This window comes from Oryzias latipes, chromosome 4, assembly GCF_002234675.1.
Source record: "Oryzias latipes chromosome 4, ASM223467v1".
NCBI classification, from domain to species: domain Eukaryota; kingdom Metazoa; phylum Chordata; class Actinopteri; order Beloniformes; family Adrianichthyidae; genus Oryzias; species Oryzias latipes.
This window is the reverse complement of record NC_019862.2, coordinates 17,969,671-17,992,800: the sequence shown is the minus strand read 5'-3', so window position 1 is coordinate 17,992,800 and position 23,130 is coordinate 17,969,671. Positions and strand designations below refer to the sequence as shown.

General features: G+C 38.2%; 2 protein-coding genes and 1 long non-coding RNA gene across 8 annotated transcripts in view; 1 reads left to right on the top strand and 2 right to left on the bottom strand.

Annotated features, from left to right (window-relative positions):
• Positions 1-3,128: 3,128 nt before the first annotated feature.
• Positions 3,129-4,015, top strand: LOC101159004. Its single transcript, XR_908651.3, has 2 exons — positions 3,129-3,228; positions 3,330-4,015. It is a non-coding gene; the product is annotated as an uncharacterized LOC101159004 (long non-coding RNA).
• Positions 4,016-4,991: 976 nt separating this feature from the next.
• meltf (melanotransferrin) lies at positions 4,992-13,795 on the bottom strand. Its single transcript, XM_011474176.2, has 16 exons — positions 13,670-13,795; positions 13,174-13,328; positions 12,653-12,752; positions 12,232-12,414; positions 11,937-12,096; positions 11,390-11,457; positions 11,099-11,283; positions 10,455-10,620; positions 10,202-10,353; positions 10,011-10,107; positions 9,745-9,939; positions 8,951-9,104; positions 7,914-7,981; positions 7,636-7,823; positions 6,385-6,577; positions 4,992-6,315 (listed from the first exon to the last, which is right to left on the bottom strand). The coding sequence occupies exons 1-16, from the start codon at positions 13,716-13,718 to the stop codon at positions 6,248-6,250; spliced, it is 2,181 nt and encodes a 726-aa protein (XP_011472478.1). The 5' UTR covers positions 13,719-13,795; the 3' UTR covers positions 4,992-6,247.
• A 2,385-nt stretch (positions 13,796-16,180) lies between these two features.
• The window catches only part of LOC101171070 (discs large homolog 1-like protein), a 99,117-nt gene continuing 92,167 nt past the window's right edge, over positions 16,181-23,130 (bottom strand). For all 6 annotated transcript variants that reach the window (XM_011474174.3, XM_020702506.2, XM_020702507.2 and 3 more), the window contains 6 exons: positions 23,000-23,050; positions 22,251-22,352; positions 21,903-22,075; positions 21,713-21,822; positions 20,680-20,771; positions 16,181-19,613 (listed from right to left, as the gene is read on the bottom strand). In XM_011474174.3, the coding sequence (XP_011472476.1) occupies positions 19,507-19,613; positions 20,680-20,771; positions 21,713-21,822; positions 21,903-22,075; positions 22,251-22,352; positions 23,000-23,050 (635 nt within the window). In that variant the 3' untranslated portion in view covers positions 16,181-19,506. The remainder of the gene's footprint in view (positions 19,614-20,679; positions 20,772-21,712; positions 21,823-21,902; positions 22,076-22,250; positions 22,353-22,999; positions 23,051-23,130) is intronic.

Sequence of the window (23,130 nt, the reverse complement as noted above, 5' to 3'; positions counted from 1 at the left end):
CATGTTATGTGTCTAACCTGTCTGCTGTGATTTCATCCCAGTGTCGCTTCCCTTTGCTACCCTCCATCTTCCTGGTTGGAAAAACCCAGAAAGGAGTGGCCGGGAACAAAAACGTCTTCTTTAGGGTTTTACCATGAATCTTTTGTTTTCTCTCGCTAATCTAGCTAATTTCCAAGCAACACTTTCGTGTTTCCCAATACCACTTTCCCAACAGGGAGCAATAGTTCTCCTAACCATGTGCTTTTCATCTGCACAACCCTGTATGTTCACCCAATAATGAAGTAGCAGTTGCCTTACTCTGAGATTCAATGGCAGATCCCCCATTTCAACTTGTAATGACACAGCAGGAGTTGACCTCATAGCCCCAGTACATATTCTCAACACCTGATTTTGAATTACCACTACCTTATGTAACAGAGTTTGCAAGCCGAATTGTAAACAATAATTCCATAATTTGTGACTGACCTAATCATTGTAACGTATATTTGTCTCAATGCCCGTGCACTAGCTCCCCACCCAGTGCCTTTCAAGCATCTCATAATATTTATGACTTTCTTACATCTCCCTACTATACTATCAATATCCTCTCTCCATTTCAATTTTGTATCAAATATAACTCCAAGATACCTAAAACTTTGCACTTGCTCCAATACTTCTCCATATAATTTTAAGTTCAAAACATTTTCACGTTTCATAGTAAAAATCATGCATTTTGTTTTAGCCACTGAAAATTTGAAGCCCCATCATAGGACCAGTTTTCCACCTCCGTAATAGCGTCTTGTATCTCTCTCTTCACATAATGGATATTCTTCCCCTCTTCCACAATGCTCCGTCATCTGCAAATAATGCTTTCCCAAATTCACATCCAATGGAGTTAAAGATATCATTAATCATAATTGAAAACAGCACAGGGCTAATCACACTTCCTTGTGGGGTTCCATTATCCACTACGTATCTATTAGAAAAAGACTTTCCTATTCTAACTTGAACATATCTATCAAATAAAAATCCTTAATCCAATTATAAATTCATCCAGTAAGTCCTAAATTACCTAATTTTATCAATAAACCCTCTTTCCAGACCATGTCATAGGCCTTTTCTTTATAAAAAAAATACTGCAACCAAACATTCCTTATCTACTTGGGCTTTCCTAATGTCCGGTTCTACCCCTTGTGCTATCTTAGATGACCCCATCCGTACATTGACGTGGTCTCCCTACCATGACAAAGGTGGATAAAGGTGGAAAGATTTCATGTAATCCATGGATACCAGTGAGGATCACAAATCCTTGAAGAAAAAAGGTTCAGAGCACTGTCTAGTGGGTCCAGATGACCCAACTCCCAATGTTAAAGTGCCTAGGATAGCACAAGTGCTATACAGACTACAGGGTCCATGGTCTCTCGACCTTTCCTAAAACCATTCTGATATTGGGACAATACATTTTTACTTTCCAGGTAATAAGACAATCTCTCATTTACTGTATCATTCTTTCCATTATTTTACCAACATTTGATGTGAGTGCTATGGGCCTGTAATTTTCTGGGCTGCTCGGATCTTTCTCAGGTTTTACTAAAGGAATAACCACAGACTCTTTCCAATGGGCGGAAGTACTTTGCTGGTCTTTTTTTTTAAAGCTTTATTATTATTTTTTTCCCAACAAACTTTGTTGAGCACAACGATCCAGTACAAAACAGTGCAATAGGAAAAAACAATAGGAAAAAAGACTAGCGAGGGGGTTATTATTACATTTTACACAGTTATTGAAACTGATGCACAGATCAAGTGTTTTAACCGCTTTCTTATTGTCAGAATGTTTTATTGTGTTTATGTATTGTTTGACCTCAAAGATAGAGTAAAGAGGGGTGTGATTTGAAAAGTTTGATTTATGAATGTTCCATTTGCACAATAATAATAATAATAATAATAATAAATATATAATAATAATAGTAATAATAATAATAATAATATTGTACTTGTTATTATACTTGTTTTTTTATGACATGGACAATGAGTGAGGCCAAAAAGTTCATGTTCTAAGTCTAAGTCTAAGTCTATGTGGGCGGAAATAAAGCTACAAACTTTAGACCAGAGTTTAGTGGAAAAGGGCCATGACCATAATAAATTCACAGCATCTTCAGGGTGTTCTTGACAGAAAGAGCAGGTTACATCAATGTCTTTTTTGAATCTTTGCAGGTATAGTCTGGATGGCTAGAATTCATGGATTAATTTAAATGAGATTTCTTTTACTTTATTGGTTAACAAATATTTTGCTGGCAGATTCCATATCTTTTTCGATAAACTAGATTATTCCGATAAGGAACTACATAGGTAATACCCACAACATCCTTCTGAAAAAGTGAACGTATAAGGCGATTTGTGTTGCGTGAAGAGAAAAAACAAATTTGGCTAATTTCTATTTTAGTTTGGTCAGTCGGTAATAAAGTTGGACTCTGCAATGATGAGCTTTTAAATAACATGCTAGCATATTTAGGGATTGCCTTTAGGACAATGGTAAACTCAGTTTGAGGTATTTTGAAGCTGTATTTATGGCAAAATTCTTCGTGTGACATTAGAGATGCATTTGAGTCAAACAGTTGACGAACCAGAAGGTTGTTTTGAGTAAACCAAGATTCTAAAGCATTATATGTTTATTGTTTACAAAGTCAGTGTAGTGAAAAAAATAATTTAAGAAAGAAAAATAATTTAATTTAGGGAAAACTTAAAATAGAATTTTTCAACATTTTTATAAATTAATGTTGTTTTTTATTTTTCATATTCGAAATACATTTAAGAGAGTTAAAATAATCAGAAAAGTAGATTTAATAGATATAAAGAAGATTTAAATAGATTTAAAAAAGATGACTTACAACAGACTGACTCTGTTAAGGTTTAACATCAACATAACATAGATTAGAAACATCTCAGTCCAAATTGTCTATGAAGTAGAAAACATCAGTTAAAGAAAAAGTGGTAATATTTAAAACTTTAAGAGACACCCAATCATGGATATCAGTACAGAAAACCTTGATATGTTTACAACTTTAATGAGTTTTCATCACTTTAAAAATTTCCCCCAGTACATTTAATTCACACGGATGGCGCTGTGGCTTCTCTTTACCTATAGGTGGCGACAATTCACCCCTTTGCCTTTTTGTCAACTGTATTAAACTCGAAAAGAAGAAACTCCTGTTATGTCATTTAGTCTGGCCGGTCACCTGTCTCTCCAAGGTAAGGATGTTTTAATGTATATTTGAATTTGACATCCATATACAAGTTATAGATTTGAGTTTTTTTTCCTTTACTGAATGTCGTAACTGCTTTGGTTGTAGGATTAAACTGACGTCAGAAGTTAGCTGGCTGAGCTAACTGGCGAAAATGCTCTCGCGCATGCTAGGACTGCTAATCAACAACCTCCACCTGGTCGAAAAATTAGCAGAGTCTCGGCCGATTCGCAGGGCGGCCCAGATCACAGCTTACGCCATCACTAAGGCTCAGATAGTCGGCCAGGATACGTCGAAGCGGGTCCTCCAGTCGGAGACCCTGCGGCAGGTCCGACAAGAGGCCGGCAAAGTCCCGAGTGACTTGGGAGAGATAAACAACCGCCTCCGGAGAGTACGAAATACCTTCGTGGAGGAAGTAAAGGAGGGATGGAAGGAGGGATCTGGAAGGATCAAGAAATAAACTACCTTGAACTGAGATAAAATGGAGACACAAAACAAGCTGCTGATCATCTAGAGAGAGCAATACTCTGTCCAGCAGACATGTCAGCTCTCTAAACAGTTCTCTGAAGCAAAACAGGAAGTAGTTTATGGATATTAAATGATTAATGCACCTTTTAATATGTGTCTTTATTGCCGACTTAAATTTTTTATTGCCCTTCCTCAGTGGGCTTGTAAACAACTCTGCCAACAAACCTGAGTTCTGTTTTTGTTCATGTAAAACACATGTACAGAGATGTTATGTACATACAATAAGAATGAAGCTATGTTCACTATAATAAATTGTTTAATTTAAAGCTTTGTTGTTTGATTTAAGTCAAACCAATCAATCTTATATTTAGGGGTATTTTACCGTGGTGGATGTTTTTTGATAGAAGTAATTCAATAACCACATTTTGCAAAGGTCACATCAGAGTTTAAAGGAAATAACAAATAAAATCTCAGAAGAATAGCTGGTATTGAAATACTGTGACAATTTTGTTTCCCCCTCAGGGCCAAAAGAAAAGAATGGAGAATCAGTTAATTAATACAATTAATTTAAGTTTTTTCTTTACTGAAACAATAATAAAAATACATCTTTTTTACAAAGTCTATTTCTCACTCATTTCAGATGAATGTCATTCAGTTTCTTTTCACTGGTAGGTTGGGACAATCCAGCAAGTTATCGTTTTGTCACCAGAACAAATCAATCTAAAAAAAAAGAATAATTGACTGAAATTTTCATTTGCTTTTTTTGAAGTAAATTATAAATAAGAAATTTAAACCCTTGTCTAATAAACGCTGGAATTGCTTTAATTGTAGAACTGAAATGACACTAAAAGTTAGCTGGTTGAGCTAACTACGGTACTTAAAACATTTTAGAGATCTTTAGCAAAAAAGTACTACACTTAAATTTCATTTTATTAGGCTACGGTATAGAGAGAGAGAGAATATACTAAAGATCCTATATATGCGTAGGATGTATGTTAACTGAATACTACTTCAGACTAAATTAGAACATGTTATGTTCCCAATACACAGCATATAAAGAAAATTTACACAACCTTACTTTTAGCATAGACTAAGTATTCTTGTACACTTAGACTTCATTTGGTTAAAGCGGAGAATTCTGGCAAATGAAAAATGATCATAAGGAGAATACATACAACGTATTAATCTCTACCTCAAAAGTTTGGAAAAAATGTGTAAAGTTTGGAGTGAAAATGGTTTAAAAATAAAAATGGGCACAAAACGTCTGACAAAAAGTGTAAAACCACAACAAAACAGAGGGCATTATAGTTGCATATTGCTTTATTGTATAGACAGACAGCTTTGTGTAGAAATACTTATGCAGACGCACTGGCCTGGCAACTAAATATTAGTCACATGTTACATCATTTCAAATAGAAATAAATCTCTATCAGAAGAAAGAGAAGGCATTACTCAGACGGCATGAGTCAGTACATATACACTGATATGACACCTGAACTTCATATAAAAATAAATCTCTCAACACTGGAAAAATAAAACACGTTCAATCAACATTTTAAAATAGCATCAAGGAGCATGTGTAGCTCAGAAGTCTGAGAACCTGAAAGTCTTGTGCTTAAAGCCCCAAATCACCCAAGAAAAGTACATCTTTTCTAAATAAAAAGAGAAGGAGTTTTCTTATTTGGATTCATGTACAGTTTGAATTCAATTGAATCTGAACTGAATTGCTGCATTAACCCCAGTTTGCATCCTTCATGCTCTCCCCAAATGTCAGGAACCAAACGTGGTTCAGTACGTTTCTGTGCAACATAATTTAGTGCATTAATGAACAAATTAGAAAGAAATGGCAAAACAGAGTTTCAGTATTCAGGGCTTGAAAAATACCTTCTTTTCTTTGAGAATTTAAGCAGAACGCATGAAGCAGACAGCCTATGGAGAAGCAGTCATTCATTCTTAGTATGGGTCTTAAAGAAAATAACTATTGAATTCTTGCAAATATGGTATTCTGGTGCACAAAGCCTCAGACTACTTCAACAGATACATTTTCAGCACAAAAACAAGAAGAACAAAAGACGGTTTGTCAATGTGCTGCACTTGAAGGTAACATCTCGGTGAGTTAAATCTAAAATATTGGTCTCTGTCTTTTAAACAGTATGATGTAAAATGTAACAGGTGACAGCATACGCACTGATATGGCAGCTCACCCAAAAGTGTCTAAATCTCCCATTAAACCCCACTAGCTGAAAGTAGCTGACATTTCTCTGCCATAAAAGTGTGCTGCGCTTTAACAATAACACTTTTCCAATCCACAGGGAGCTCCAACATGTCGTCCTCTCATGTCTAAAGCCAATAAAAGGTAGTAGATGTGCAGAATGAACAGAAGGTTCCCAGAAAAGCCGGGCTAAACTGAACTGATGCTACTGAGTCTGATTCGAGCGGACAGCAATCAGGACGGTTACAACCTCAAGATTAGTGTCGAGTGACAGAAAAAGGAGAGTGGAGAAACAGGAATCACAAAGAGAAGTGAGCGGAAGAAAGCAGAGCTGGACGAGCTGTGTTTAAGCCCAGATGTTGGTCAGCATGGCGCCAAGGACGGTCATCAGCATCAGCCACGCAGATGACGTCACTGGAAACAGGAGTAAAGGTTTATTTCACAGCTTTAAATTAGTAAATGATAATAGATTTTTGTTTTTACCAATGCTGGATGAGCTGCATTCCATGTCAACAAGTGAGTCTATGTATTCCTGACCCAGCCACTCCTGGTAGGTCTTTCGGGCACCAACGGCGATGATGCGAACAGTGGAGTCCTTGAAAATGAGATCTGTACCACTGTATGCCTGGGAGTCGAACATCCTGAATCCAGAACCTGTGTCGCTGCTGAAGTATGCCTACAGGGGGGAGGGAGAGGACAAAATATGAGAACAAAAAGAGTAAGAGTAATGTCCTGTCATAGACCCTCACAGAAGAACACAATAGGCCTGATCTGCATGCCATAAATAATATGGAGAAATGTGATTTTTTTTTTTAACAAAGCACATATTTTTCAATTCAGTATGTTCCAATTATGTATTTCAATGTTAATGAAGTCTGCACATACACACTTTAACCCACTTTGTATTATTTTAACCCTTGTGCTATCTTAGATGACCCCACCCTTGCATTGACGTGTTCTCCCTACCATGACAAAGGTGGATAAAGGTGGAAAGATTAAAGTGCCTGGGATAGCACAAGGGTTGATAAAGAATGAACAATTCCTTTAGTTATATACATTTTTGAAGCATCTTTGAAAGCAGCACCAAAAATCCACTTTGATTGTCTAAAATGTCTTGTTATTACTTAATACAAATGCATAACCTGTTGAATCTAAGTTCCAGTGAACAAATAGATAAACTCAATATAAAAAGGAAAAAATGTCAGCTTTTAAATCTGAAGGTATGTCTGAGATGATAAGTCTGTTTGCACTAAGAACCAGGCAGTGCTCTTTGCATGAACAAAGGTAACATTATTGTTTATCAAGCTGACTGAGGTTTGTAGAGTCTCAGATGAGAACTCTGAGGATGAAGAGAATTTAGGGTGTCAACTTTCTTTAATACTTTAAATGATGAAACATTTTCACTGGGAATTTTCCTCTTTAAACTGGCTGAAAAGAGGCCATTATTTTAAGTGTGTGTAAACCCTGTGCAATCCTAGGCACTTTAACATTGGGAGTTGGGTCATCTAGACCCACTAGACAGTGCTCTGAACCTTTTTTCTTCAATGATTTGTGATCTTCACTGGTGTCCATGGATTATATGAATTCTTTCCACCTTTATCCACCTTTGTCATGGTAGGAATAACACGTCAATGTAAGGGTGGGGTCATCTAAGATAGCACAGGGGATACTTCTGCGAGTGACAGGTATTATTTTTTGCATGCCTGCAGCCAAAACCCGGACACAATTTCTTACCTGTGCATGCTCTAGGAGACCATAGACAGCATGGATGTTGGTGTCTGGTCGCACAATCACTGCATGGGAAGGAACTCTAGCCAGGTTGCAGTATCTGTACTGTGAGGCCTCAGCTTTAGTTCCCTGAGGACAGAGCAGCTGGAAATCTTTGGACTGGAGAGTTGAGGCCCACGATTCAGATGAATGACCTAAAATAAAAAACACATAGCACATTTGGTGAAGTTTTCATTAAAGCTAATCTGGTTTTCCAGTAGAAATCTGTGTAAAATTTGACTCACCATCAGTGTTTTGGAAGATCGTGGTGTGCTTGATAAAGGCAACATCCCCATTCCCCGCAGCCAGACACCTAAAGGAACAAGAAAACTGTCAGGGCTGAACTCGGCAGGTCATTCATCATGGAGGAGGTTCTCTCTTTGGCACCCCAACAGTAAAAACAAAATAATAATAATAAAAAAGGAATAAAAAAAACAAATATTTTAAGCCACTAAGAAAAGTGAGAATATGAAAAACAATAAGCATATAAAAAGCAATCTCCTGGAAGGATTTAGTAATATATGTGATTTTCAAAATCACTTAGCGAAGTATACTTGGATTGCTCACAGTCTTTCATGGAAACTGAAACAGAATGACACTAACAATGCACTTTTTTAGTTAGACAGAAAACAATTCTAATTTACTACTAAGAACATAAAAACAAAATCCTGGATCAACTCCTCTACGTTGAAAAAAATTCTGTCAAATACAACAAAATCTTTCCCTCCAAAAACATTTGTATTCCAGTACAAAAATACTGGAGGAAGAAATTAAAAGAAGGTAAATAGATTATTGTTTAATTTCATTTCAGATAATTTATAAAGTGGCCCTTCATAAAGGAGGTTTTCTCAAGTGCTGCATGAAAGGCATCAACAGTTATCTTTACTAATTATGTTTGTTTTAATATGATAAATCCAATAAAGACAAATTATTTGAAATATATGCTAATGAGACCATTAGCATTTAGACCAGCAGATTCCATTGAAAGGGTTTTCAATGGAATTTCTACTGATCAAGCAAAAGACGACAGTTGTACTCCAGACTGAACTTGTTACAGGTGATTTGTCCCCTTTTTAAAGCATTTTAGCTCTAAATTTTCCATCCATCCATCCATCCATCCATCCATCCATCCATCCATCCATCCATCCATCCATCTTCAAAACCCGCTTAATTTCTTTTGGGGTCTGCTGGAGCCTCTTAGGTTTCAATAGTAAATTAGTTAACAGGTTTTACAATGAGGACTAGTTCAAAACAAGTCTTCTAAAAAGGTGCAGGTCTGTACCTGAATGCTCCATCATATCCATCGAACAGGTCTTTTCCCTTCTCACATTTGTTCTGTCCTGAGCTGTCTCCCACACACAGATCACACAGGTTGCTGGGGAAACCGGGTTGATTGGCACCAGGAACACAACTCTGCTTGAAAAACTCTCCCACAGCTAAGAGGGGGAAAGAATAAAAAAGACTCTTTAAGAATAAATGACATGAAAATAATCAAACAGCATTATCCATGTCATTTCAATGATTTGATATTCGCTCAGTGTGCAAATAGAAAAAAAAATCCAGTAATAGAAAAATAGAATAGGTGATGCAGATGATGAGGGGTGTGCTTTGACCAGAGGAATGGAACATTTTGGCCCTAAGTAAGATTTCAATGAATAGTTTTAGAACAGCAACAAAAATACCGGTATATCTTAACAGATCTATAAAAAAATAGGATTTTAAAGTGATAAAATCCTTTTGATGAAATTTGTGTCAAGTTTACAAGAGGGCTAAACTGGTAAAATATTCAACAAAATATCCCCTGCTAATCTAGTTTAATTTATTTTTATACACTTTAAAATGAAAAATGTTTTTTCATTTACTTAGACTACTTCTATTGTACTGTCAAAAAAAGAAAAAGAAAAAAAGAATATACAGAGTACTTTTTACATTCAGTCTGGTTATAAAAAATAAAGAAGAAGAGCAGAAAATTAAAAGTTCTGGTTGTGTCAGTCACGCCTGTTGGTATGATGGAATTACTCGTCATGTTGGGCGCTCACACCTCTGTGACACCCTCCATCCTTCACACTCACTGACCCTGTGGTATCTTGCACTGTTCAGGTCTGATCAGGCCTCTCTCCATCAGTGTGGACACGGGGATGTTCCAGCCCGCCGTGCGTTCAAATCCAGTGTGACAGGAGCGACGGTCACGCAGGTCATCCAGGTTACGGATGTCAGTGCTGCTCTTTTTCACCACCGCCACAGCATAGTACGAGGCCCCGTCGGTGTCATCTAATCAAGACCAACAGCGGTTATTCATGTTTTAGAAATCTAATGAACGCACTTTTATAATGCGTTTTCACCTGTGTAGCTCTCAGCAGCTGCAGGGACCAAGCCATAGGCTTTCCCTGCTGTGTAGATGTAACCTCCATCCAGAGTGACAGCATCTGCCTCCCTTTTCTAAACAAACGGGACATTTTTCTATGTGAAGTCATAGAAATAAGAGCTTCTTTTGCCATAACGTAAGGAAAAAAACATGCAGATAATCAATAACCTTGATTTTATCCATGCAGTCAGTCACAGAGTCCCCATGGATGCAGGTGATCTTAGGAGTCAGACTTTTTTGTTGGAATGCCACAGCCATGTCTGCACATTTCTGCTGCTCGCCGCTGGACAGCACACACCACCGCAGGACGGCAGGGATGTCTGCCATGTAAGAACAAGGTGAACTCATCGAGGAAACCCACATTTTTCATCTGCCTCTTTATCAAATCTTGACATGTTCGATTTCGAGTGACATGTATCACCTGCTGGCTTGCAGTCCGTGGCTCTCATGGCATTGTTATAGAGGTTGCCCATCCACGTCTCTGGGTCCTCTGACGTCACGCTCTCAAACGTGGTGGTGAGGTCGGAGAAGAGAACTGCTCCTCCTCCATAATCTGAAGATGAGAACATCTTGAAGCCAGACTTTTCCTAGAAAGGAGAGAATAGTGGTAAAATATGCAGATTCACATGAACACTGCAAAAACTGAATCTGAAGAACGTAAAAAGAAGCTTATTTCAAGAAAAATTGTCTTGTTTTCTGACCTGAAGCATGTTTTAAGTAGCCAAACATGTTTTAACATAAAAATAGAAGTCACTTTTTTTTTTTATCATGACCGAACAACATTTAAATGTTGGACATCAGTTATACGTGTTGGCCAAATTCCTCTTAGTGGATGTTTGGAAAGTGCAAAGGATGCAAAGGAACTATAAAATTATTGAAAGTACAAGCTTATTTTTAGCAAAACAACCTTAGGAATTTAATCAAAGGTTTTCTGAGTATTAGTTGGAAGAACTTCTAGATTTTGTTGACCATTTTTTCCCCCCTAATAATCTGTCCATTGAAGTGTACATAAAACTATAGATTAAAAAATATATGTTTGGAATGGTATGTACGTTTTAGACGTACCAGACCTTCCTTCAGCATGCTGAACACCACTGAAGGAGTGATGTCATTGTTGACCACGACGGCACGAAACGGGATACGGACCAGGTGACACCTTTTCCACTGTGAGACGGGAGCTCTGGTACCATCCTGACACAGCAGCTCATAGTCCGCTGAGTTTAGCTTTTGTGCCCAATCCGGACCATTACCTAAAGTTAAAAAAATAAACACCTTATTCAAAACAGAAAAGGGATTCAGCCTTCAGACAAATGACTGACTAATCACATTTCTTTTAATTGTAAGATAAGATTTTACCATCTGTGTTTTCTCCAACGGTTGTGTGTTTGATGAAGGCCACCTGTCCTGCATTATCAACCAAACACCTACAGAGAGAAAAATCACACATTTCAAAAAGAGGAGTGGAAGGAGTGTTTTTGTTGTCCCAAATGAGCTGCATTTGATCGTGTTTTTCCTTGAAAGAATATCATAAAGCAGCATCACACGTGATCAACAAGTTGATGGATGTAAACCAATAAAAAACCTCTTCATTTCATTTTAAAGTGCTCAGAAGGATTTATTTTACAATTGCTTTGACAGATTCTGGATTCATGTCTTTTAGTGCCTTATTTTCCTGAAGAATTCTGATAAAAGTTTTCAGAAGGTTTTGTTTTGTCCACAAGTTGGCCTGATAAAAGTTATTAGATTTCTAAAAAAAAAAAAACAAGTCTGCAGAAATATTCTCAGAGGCTCTGCAATGTCAGATAACATCCCCCAAGTTAGTTCTGCACTAACTTGTGATAACATTCCTATGAAACCAGTTACGGGTTCAGAGTGGCATGACTGCAGAACAGAGATGTGTTACCTGAAGGCTCCTTCATAGTTGTAGTACATCTCATTGGTGCTCATCTCACATTTGTGCTGTCCAGTTTTGTTGTCTCCTTTGCAGAGCTGACACAGAGAAGGAGGGTCACCGGACTCATTAGCACCGGGAATACAGCTTGCATTGAAGAAGTCTGCCACCCCTGATTCCAAAACATCCCCCAAAAACGTTTTATTGTTTGTGTATGGACAGGATGAGCTACAAAAGCTTACTGGATGTGCATTCAGGTGTTTACTCCTAAAAGTGCACAGTAAAAGCACAAACAAGCCCCTCCTACCCTGTGGGATGTTGCAGCCCATCACAGACATGTAACCCTGGTCCATGAGGTATCCTATAGGCATTGTCCAGCCTGCAGTTCGACCTTTACCCGTGTGGCAGCTCCGCTTTCCTGCTAAGTTGTTGATGTTGATGCCAGAGTTGATTTTTTTCACAACAGCAACGGCGTAGTAGCTGGCGGTTTCTGCAGAAAAAAACAAACAAAAGCGCAGAGCACATGAAACTCCCATATGGTTTTGGATGTATTGCTGCATTGTAATCTTCAGGGAATGAGATGCACAGGATCATACTGCAGCCTGCTGCTGCAGATGCAAAGACTACACTAAGGGAAACAGGTGTCAAGTTTGCATCTTATTTAAAATGTTCTAAGAGATGGAATAATTCCCTGGAAATCATTACACACAGGAAGTTGTGAGTCGTACCTCCATTCTTTGATTCACTTGCAGCAATCTTAAAGGACACAGTTTTATTTGCATTGTAGATGTCAGGGCCAGACATGGACAAGGCATCCACTGTTTTATCCTGCAGAGGTCCAGGAAAAAAAACACAGATGAGTTTTGGTGGAAACTGTGATTCAGATGCTGCAGAAATGGCAGCATTTCTTAAGCAGCTAAAACAATCAAAAGAAGTTTCAAAGTTTTAAAAATTGTAGGCCAAAGGTTTTAAAGATTTATAAGCACTTTATTTCATTTTTGAGGGGAAAGACTTACTCCCAGATCACCTTTAAGCAATCGGGATGTCTTATCAAGTTCTCTGATACCCTTTAGAAGGCTCCAGAACCCTTTGACCTCTCTGATAAGAGCTCACGTAATATCAGCTTTGTTGAACATTTCCATGCTTCCCTTATCGATTGTTTGTTCTTATGATATTTTTCTTAGCTTTAATTTTGGCCCCAGTGAAGTTGGTCGTGAAGTTAGAAGAATAACTTCTTTCCAAATCCCACCTGGAGTTTCTGGACGCATCCCTCGATGGTGGGTCCGCTGACGCAGCTCAGAGAGGGCCGGATGGAGACACTGGAGAAAGCCTGAGACATGGCCTGACACTTCCTCTGCTCAGGGTCTGAGATGGTGCACCACCTGATGCTTCTCTGGCTCAGCACTGATGGAACAAAGATGGACGCAGACATGATGTCTTCTTCATGAGAACATCTTTGAACATTTAGATCCTCTGCTTTAGTTAATAAAAGTGGTAAGGTGGAAAATGGCTTGGTTTTTAAGAGACTTAAATGATCTGACCAGCTGTTTCTAAAATGATTCCATTGCTTGATCTACACAAAGCTTTATATTTATCCACTAAAATAATTTGTGTTGTAAAAATCATTTTTATTCCTTCTTGCCTTGCTTTTAAACTAGTATATGTGAAAGTTAAACATTAAATCAGTTTGGAGTAAAACAAAACATCTTGTTTTTGAGCTTCAAAAATCAAATACGCATTCTTACCCATGTGTGTTATCATCAGCAAAGTTCCCACTATCCTCCACGTGGCCATGGCTTCACTCCTTCTCACTTCTGCACTAAACAGCTTCTGTTAGACTGCTCTTCTTTATATGGCGTCTCCTGAGCCAAAGTCCTCCTTCTATCTTTGCAGTCCGGCCTAAAGTCCTCCTGTAATGGTCAGACGAGGCGGTGGTTTAACATTTACAGCTCTACAAGACTGAGTTTTAGAGGGAGGGTGCAGTTTTTGCAGAGGAGTGCAGGCCTGGCTTACCTGGGCTGACACGTCTCTGCTGCTTCGTGGCTGCAGGCCAACGCTTGGACAGAGAGCCTTTTTGACATTCTGACTCCACCTTTGCTTTCCACTTACTTCTGTTCTCCACTCTTGTGGAGCTCATATGCAGAAGGAAGGACCCGGGCTAACAGAGAGAGTCTGTGGGGGACTGACTCAATTCTGTGGCCAGAAAACTATTTTTTTTCTGCTGTTTGTTTGGAGTTTTAGAGGAGTTTGTGAAGGAGAAAGTACATTTGTCCTGCTAATATGTTTTTGATTGATTAATTATTGCTAAAAAATAAAAGAAAAAAGTAAATACCAGTATCTATGAAAGAAGATTTAAAATGTATAATTTCTGTATTGAATTGTGCATCAGATTGAAAACTTTTTAACTTTTTTGACTTCCCTTCCATGCTGGGATGTGGGAGAACCCCAGCTGGTTGGAGAAGCAGGAGCTTTTTAGTCAAGTAAGCAGTTCAAAGGACACGCTGACATAACCTAAAAATGCAGCAATGCACACTTAAACTCAATCCTACTGGCAATAAAGGTTGGTCAATTTGTCAAGAGGGGAGCTCATGAGGATCAACCCCATGCACGCACAATAACTTCAACACAGCTTTTCGCAAACCCTCATGTAGAAAGCTTATGGTGAAAACCAAATATTTTCAGTTTCCGTTTAAATGAAATATTGAAGAAAGAGTAAAAACACTACAAGTATTCTGCCTGACATCTACCTCTGTTAATTAAGGAGGATAAAAAGCAACAAATTAACTTTTGCACTTCATAGAAAAACACTGAAAATCTGTTTTATTCAGGGACAAATGTTTGCTGCTGCTTTTTCTGCAGGCTGTCAGCTTGCAGTTTAGAGGCATCCTTCCTCTTCATAAAAAGGTTTCAGTCAGTTGAGTTTCCCACACTTTGCTCCTCTCAGGTCACGTACAGCAGGTGTTGCATGATGGCTGTGGTTAATATATAGAGATCTTTATGACATTCGGACACATGATTTTTATTGGAAACCGCGTGTTTTTACATCCCTAGTCTCACAATTCGTTTTTTTTTTCTCTTAAAGTGTAATGTCTCACTTTTATGTCAGTAAATTACTGGGTTTATAGCTCACACGAGCAGAAGATATGGAATTACAAATCTGCCAATAAGTGAAAGGGCGTAAAGACAACTAAGCGGGCGATTTGTAATTCCATAAGAAGAACCCAATGAACTGATAAAGTGAAACTGTGAGCCTTTGGATTTTTTTTTTTATGAGTCCTGTGAACAAGTCTAGGAAAACCGTCAGATTATTATTATTTTAGATGCTTTCCAGTAAAAGAAAATAAATAAACCTCCCATTTTACAGATTAATGTGTGTATCGCCAAGGTAATCAAGTAAATATTGTGCAAAACTCAGTAAAACTAATTTTCATCTTTTGTCGTAACATTTCGTGATTTGTTTCATTATTTAGCTCCAGCAAAAACACATTTAGCAGCAATGTCTTGGTTTTGGGTTAAATCAGAGACTTTTTTTTATTTTTCAACACTTGAGAAGAGCCCTTCTTTCCTATTTCCCCTTTGGATTTGTGACTTTTAAATACCTTCTGATTTTAAATTTACCATGTCGCAACAGTTATAGTAAAGGCTTCTTTGAAAAAGTCTATGTGTATGTAATTTAAAACACATTTTTTGGTGTCTTTTTGATTATCCGTATGGAACCAGTAAAATCTTTTCATACAGTTTTTCTCATTTCAAGCCTATCATGGCATTGCTAACCTTTTGTTGTAAATGATACATTTTAAACAAACTTGAAAATTCAATTTACTACTAGTCTCTTCCACCCTTTTCGTTATTAAAACAAATGTATTAGTATTGTTTTAACAAAGGAGGACTCAAACCGACCAAGCTTTGGATGCTCCCATTTCAAAACAATCAATATGCCCAAACTAAAATAGACTAAAATGATTTTTTTTCAGAGTCCATGTCTGGCTCTGACATGTACAATGAAAAAAACTGCCTCCTTCACAGTCATTAATTTAAAAAATATATTTTTGTGCAATTTAAGCTATTTGATATTTTAAATGATTGTCTGACGTTTTCTATACTTTTAGGTGGTTTGGAAATATAGTGCTGGAGTCACAACAGCAAAGATGGAATCAAACCCGACATTAAGGACAAAATACAGGAAATTCCATTTCCATTTGAAATGTTCACATTCATACCACATAACAAAAACAATAAGCATTTCTAGTCATTGGTCGAGGGAGTTCAGTAAATCTCAAGACTTTTATTTTTTTGTACCAAAATAGGCAGTTAGAGCAGGGATAAATATAATATGTTAGATATAGATCCATCTCTGTAATAGATTCTTTGCATCGGTGCTTTACTCTAACAGACAGTGAGATGGTCCCTCGGCTAAAACACAAAGCCAGAGTCACACAGAGCTCAGTTCTTTCAACAGACAAACACGACTCATCTCGAGGGTTACAGAAAAGACTTAGTTTAGCTCAACATTCTGGGAGGAAATGAGGCCTTCAACACTTGGTCACATGGAGAAGTCATTGTTGGGATGTGGGAGCTACCCTGCTGACAGAACCGCCTTTCTGTGTGTCTCTGGTCTCCTGTCAGCTTGGAGGAGTCGCCTCAGGCTCCAGGGTGGTGGCGGGGGAGTGGATGGCTTTCAAGTCCGTACATGGGGTGTGTCACCCAAAGCATCGAACATGTTACGCTTGAAAACACGTCAGGTTAGTCTGATTGATTCCGCTTGCATTTTTTTTAGCTGTTAATTAACAGGCGAAGGGTTTAGCAGATGCCAGTTTACTTTCATGAAGACATGTTTGACGAGATACAAACTTCAGCTGGAAATTGGGTTAAAAAAAAATCCCCTCAGTACCATGCAGTAATGTGCGGAGTGCAGACGTCCCACGTGGATACAGCTTCAGAAGTATACAGAGAAGGCTCAGAGTTCTAAACGCAGCATGAGAGAAAAAAACAAAACAACTTGAACTGAAGGAGTCATGCAGCAGATCAACCATTCATGACAGAAGCTTTCACCAGAGGAGGACCCACATGTAAGACATACAGACACCGTCAACTCAAAGCTGTGAAGATCAGGTCAGAAAGGAGTATGTATCAGCTTTGTGGTTGGAGATGCTTTTAGGAAACCAGCCCTCATTAATGCAACTACAATAAGAAGGAAAGAGGAAGGTGAACATCATAGGGTTGATGAAGGAGACGATACACTGTCTAAGCTCAACTGATGTCCCACTGTGGACGAATGGAGGACAAGTGAAGGAATAAAAACAAACAAGAGAACGGAACAAAGTCAAAATTCATACAGAGAGCATCTGGACCTACATTTTCCACAGGATTTTGTAAAATTCTAGATGAAAATATTATTAAATTTTCACACACATATACAGTGTTGATCTAACCCAGTTTTGTTCTTGCATCTTCATCACTAGTCTGAATGTACTATTCCACCTTCACTTCACATCATTGTTGTACATTAAAGGTAATGTCAAATTTCAGAACTTTTTTAGGAGCAAAAAACCCCAAAGCTTGGGAGCACTGGTGTGTTTTGATTGCACTTTGCTCTTTTCAACATACTCCCATGCAAATGAGTTTTTATCCTAGAACGGGTGACTGATCTTTTCTGATAAATAAAGGAATTATGGCCATTTTAACCCATGTTTTCGGACAAGTTCATAATGTGGGAAGGTTGTGGGGAGGTTTCTGGCATGGCTGTTACAATCCAGGACCTGTCTCTACAACCATTACCTCACACACATTCTTTTAACATCTACTTTTGAATGCGGCATCTGGATCCCAGACTAACTTAAATCAAACCATTGATGTGACATTTAAGGATTCATGGTTTTGCTACAGAAAAAAAAAAAAAAAAAACTAGACCAAAAAACGAGAGTGAACCCTTTTTAGAGCTATTGGCAGAAGAAGAAAAAAAAAAATCAGGTTTTAATGCATGAATTGTTGGTTTTTAACACACTGTCAGTTGGTGCAACCATTTTAGTCACTTTAAAAGCAACAGAAAACATTTGAAGATGCTAGAATTGATAGGAAATGATGTCAAAATGTTATTAAACTTTCACAGGTTAGAATGAGCAACACTGACAGGTTTGTCAACGCCATATCTTCTAAATAGAGCCGGAGACGTCTGCTTGTGAGGCTCAGTTTTTCTCACGATGTAAATGCATCACTCAGCTGGTCATTCAGTTTACTCATTTGGCCATATTGTGTTTATGCTGTGATCATTTAGGACAGAATGATGAATTCTGAAGAAGTTTCCACATTTTTAAAAACACAGGAGTTTGAACCTGCTAAACCCAACCTTTTCTTAATATTTCAATTCAACATGAAAAACAAGTCAATATTTCTGCACAAACAAGGGCCCACATGTCTCCTTTCCATAAAACTAAGCTATTGTAAATTTCTAGATGGGATGCAAATGGCCAAATCAACCCCAGTTTATTCCCAAGATTGTTTATGCTTTTGTCAAAGAAATTTGATGTATAATTTGGTTCAGCTCCGCATTTTTACATTTTTACAGGGTTTTTTCACAAACACACAACCTAGTGGTGTCATGTATGAAGTATGCAGCACGTCTGTCACCAAAATCTCACAAGAAAAGGCATTTTAAAGGTAATGTTGGGTTCCTGCCTGTAGACACTGCATCAAACCATCAACTTATCTGATTTACAGTGATGTCTGAAATATCTATCACAAAGTGTATACAGTATTTACTTTTTTCAGCATAATTTTGGTAAATGTGAAAAATACAGGACCAAAGCTCTCAGTGTTTTGCTCCAGCATTATGAGTTGAGTTTTTACTTTAAAAAACAAATTGACTATAATTTATAATTGTTTCAAATCTAATGGCATTAAGTCTCAATACAATTTCCCCCAAAAAGGCTAAATTCATGGGGAACATTTTCTCTAAACAGAATCTTTTCTTTGACCATCAAGGCCAAATTGTTGTGGGAACCTTAAGGATAGAATTTTTTAAAAATTCACCTCGAGTCTAAAGGCTGTCAATGTTGAAAAAAAAGAACGGGATGAAATATGAAAAGGAAAGACAGAAATAAACATGAAACTCTAAACAGAAGAGATACAATGAGAAAAGACAAGCAGACAGACAGAACAGGAAAACGATCAAGATTTGTCCCCAAAACATGCTCTTAAAGCTACAGCGTGCAAAAGTCTGCCTCTTGGTGACAATATTATCATTACAAACCCATACATGAATGCATTACCCTTTGTTAATATGAAAACAACAACAACAACAACAATAAGAACAGTAATGAAATAAATCAGATAATGGTACATGTCGCCTTGATTGGAACCACTTCCTTGAACAATAAGGAACTGAGCTGAAGGAAGATCCACCAACAGGCTGCTGGACAGACGTGAGTCCCGGATAGTCCCAGCTTCGCCCACCTAGTGTGCTTGTGTGAATATGCATGTGTGTCACCATGTTAGAGGGGAAGCAGGCTGATAATAGAAAATCAGACGAGTGGGAAGTATTGACAGTGCGAGTGTGTGTGTGTGTGCGTGTGAGAGCGATTATTCAGAGTCGCTCCTTGGTGGGAACCCAGATGTAAGGACCAGACTGCTCCTCGATGATCTGCTTCACCTGTGCGTGAATGTCCTCTAAAGACGCGCCCTGGACCACAGCTGCCAAGAGACCAACAAACAACAGGCGATGAGGCAAATCTCGAAGAAAGAATTGTTCATTATATTAGGATTATATTTTTGGAATTCCCTAGAAAAATGTCAAACTTGTTTCACAAGGTTAAAAACATTGTAAAAAGACCACGCCAAACATTTTTTACTAGATTTGCACAGAATAATTTAAATGCTGAGATAGATCTGTATTTTTCCTCACAATTATTTACTGGAGGTTCCTGATAATAAAAAATAAGATTTTATTAAAAATAGTGGTAAATTTACACAGTTTTTTCAGAGATATAGTAGCAAAAGTTTGATCTTATGCTACGTACACTCCAGGCATTTGACATATGTTCAAGAACGGGCTGCACGGGTAACTGTTGAACACGCTTTGAGCACATGGTGTTCAGACTGCGCTGTCACTGCTCGATGCTAGCGGATGTACATGCAGTAGGAAAAGGCTTGATACAAAATGTTAAAGCAGAGCAAATCTCCCAAATCTTGCTCCAGGTTTTTTCTGTCACAGCAATATTCCGATACATGAATGAGTTGGCGTCATTTAATTCCAGCTGGGAACAAACCACATTTTTTGATTTCTCCTCCATGATGACTTTTCAAACGGTCGGCACTTCCGTGACCTGAAAAGGACGCTCACCCATATGTCACTAGCAGATTGGTCAAATTCAATGGCTGCACATTTTGTACGTAGACCTCGAAAACTGACCTAGAAAACTTGCGTAGCGATATGTGGACGAGAGTTTTGAACGCGGAAGGCAGAAACAGGCATATACCTGTGTTTACATAAACGTTTAACTGAAAGTGGTTTAATGCGCATTGCTGTGGCCGGAGTGAATGTAGCCTTAAATGCAGTGTTGGAACTGTAAATGAAGCTGCTGTGACTGTCTGTCACTGCCTATCCTGCCTACTTAAATTGTGCTTTTGTAACTGCATTCATCAGAAGTCTCAGATCAAAAACCAGCTGCATGTGGATTCAAATGCTTAAGCTGCACATTGGAAAGAACCCGCAGCCTGCACATGTGCAATACACATGCGGCTCTGCAGTAAAACTGACCAGTGAAATACTCTGGGAACTCCTGCTCCAGCTTGAGCGCTCTGTCGAAGGCTTTCCTCGCCTGCTCCTCAGACAAACGCTTGTTCATCTCTCTGCACAAAGAGGTGGGAGTTAAAAGACCAAATACATTACTGAAATGTTTTAGACATGTTCAATTATACATTTACTGGAAATGTATTGTTGTGTGAAGAGCATGTGAAGACCAGCTGACTTAACTATAAAAGAGAACATTTCTTAGTCATTACAAGTTTTTACCTATCAGGATATAGCAGCTGCAGGCAATGTAATGAGTGAAGAAAGTACACAATAAAAAAGTGTATCTGATTAGTCTAACAGAACATTCTCCAATGTGTTAAGGATATTTAAGAGTAAAGATACCGGATCTAAGCTTTTTATAAAAGCTGGCAAAAATTTTGCAAGCAGAAAGACAATCTGTCTGGTTCAAACTGTAAGAACCAGTAGTCTATCAGGTCAATTTTTTATAATTTACAATAAATTCAAGCATAAAACTGCTCCTAAGCGAGGCAAATATGACATGATTTTAAAGTCAGTATGGATGAAAAAGATCCAAAATATTTAGTTTCTATTGCTGAGAAAAAGGAGAATAGGAGTGAAAGTGGACGGTTGTGGGATCACGCTCTTTCGTTTCCTTTGCTTTTGACCACACCCACCTCAATGCTTGACCAATCATACAATAACTGCTGCACTGCAGGTGAGACAAAAGTGAGGCTGGTGGGGGGGGGGGGGGGGTGCCATTTTGTTGTAGAGCTGAGCAAGTGAGGCTGTGTTTAGTTTGAAATAAACTGGGGTTTAGAGATTACTGAGTACATGTGTAGAACAGTAGAATCAATCAGAGACAAAACAATTATTCTGTGAAAGAGGATAACATTAACAAAACAAAACTTTCATGTGCTGTTTCCAAGGTCACAGAGCCTTAACCGGAAGCATTGGACACCATCACCTAGTAGTGTAAAATTATTTTCATCTACAATTAGATGATTTAAGTGTGAAGTGAAGCATGGCTGCCACTCACAAGATATTTTCAACACTGCAGGGTTTTATGAGGATAGCGATGGGATAGATTCCTGCCATCTGGAGACGTTTAATCGCGTTCCCTGATACGTCCAGAATGCAGTGTTTACCCTGAAGACACACACAGAGAAACACAAGGGTCATTAAGTGTCTGTATGCTGTTGCTCACCCCCCGTCATCAGAGGCCTCACCTTGTCGGCGACCTCTTTGACAGACTGAATGCTGGTTCCATACAGGTGGTTGTTGTACTGTCCCGCTTCTATGAACTTGTGTTCCTGAATCTCTCGCTCCATGAGCTCTCTGGAGGACATGAAGTGATAATCTCTGCCATCCACCTCGTAGTCTCGCCGTGGTCGCGTTGTGTCTGAGGATTTTACAAATACAGGGAAATAAGGTCTCCCAATGAAAGTTTAGGTCAAACAAGCTCAAGTTAGCTGACATTAAGGTCATATCACTCCAGTTATAAACAGCCACAGCATCAATCTGATGCATCAGCATCATAAAATGAAGTTGCTGTAATGTGTTTATATGAAACTCACGTGGGACACAGGAGCCAAACTTGCTGGGGAACTCAGAGATAAGGTCATCGTTGATTCGATCCTTCATCGGTCCGAGCACAATGACAGGCCGCGTGTAGTTAACTGGAATCAAGGCAGCATGTTCGTAACCACACAAATACATGGAGTTGAGTTAGGCAGCACCAACACTTAAAAGGAAAAAAAGAACATTAAAAAATAAGTGTGCAATTTTCTATTTATTCTATTTTAAAACAATATGTAATATAGTGTGTTCTACATTCATTTGAGAAATTACAAGGTTGTGAAAAGAAATTTTTTTTTTCCTGCCATCTATGTTTCTGTGCGTGGAGATGGTAGCTTCCACTTCTCAACAGTCAACCTAACTAAAGATGAGCAGGTAGTTAGCATGAACCAAATCTGTGATAGACTGGGGGAATTTCACAATCGAATAACAAAAGGCATAATTCTGCTGTAAATATATGAACGATTAAGGGTTTTCTTTAAAAGACAGTGAAAATTGGCTTTAAGAAAATTGTCACGGGATTCAAGAGAAATTCTAAACACCAATAGATTTTCTTTTGTCACTCAGAAATATGTGGATTTTATTTAAGTTTTTTCCCCTAATAGATTATCTTTATTGTCTGTTTAGTTAACATTAAAGGACTTTCTTGAATTTACTTTCTATTTCAGTATTTATGCCCGATGGTTAAAGCTGATATGTGCACAAAATAAACCTTGAGAAAAAAAGATGATGTGGAAGAAGAACTAACCTTCTTGCTGCATGACAGGCTGGTATGTGAGCAGGATCTCCTCCTGACCAGCTGCTCAGAATAACACAAATAAATGATGGACATATTTAGATAAGTACGACTGACAGCGCATCACCCTTCTACCCTCCTAA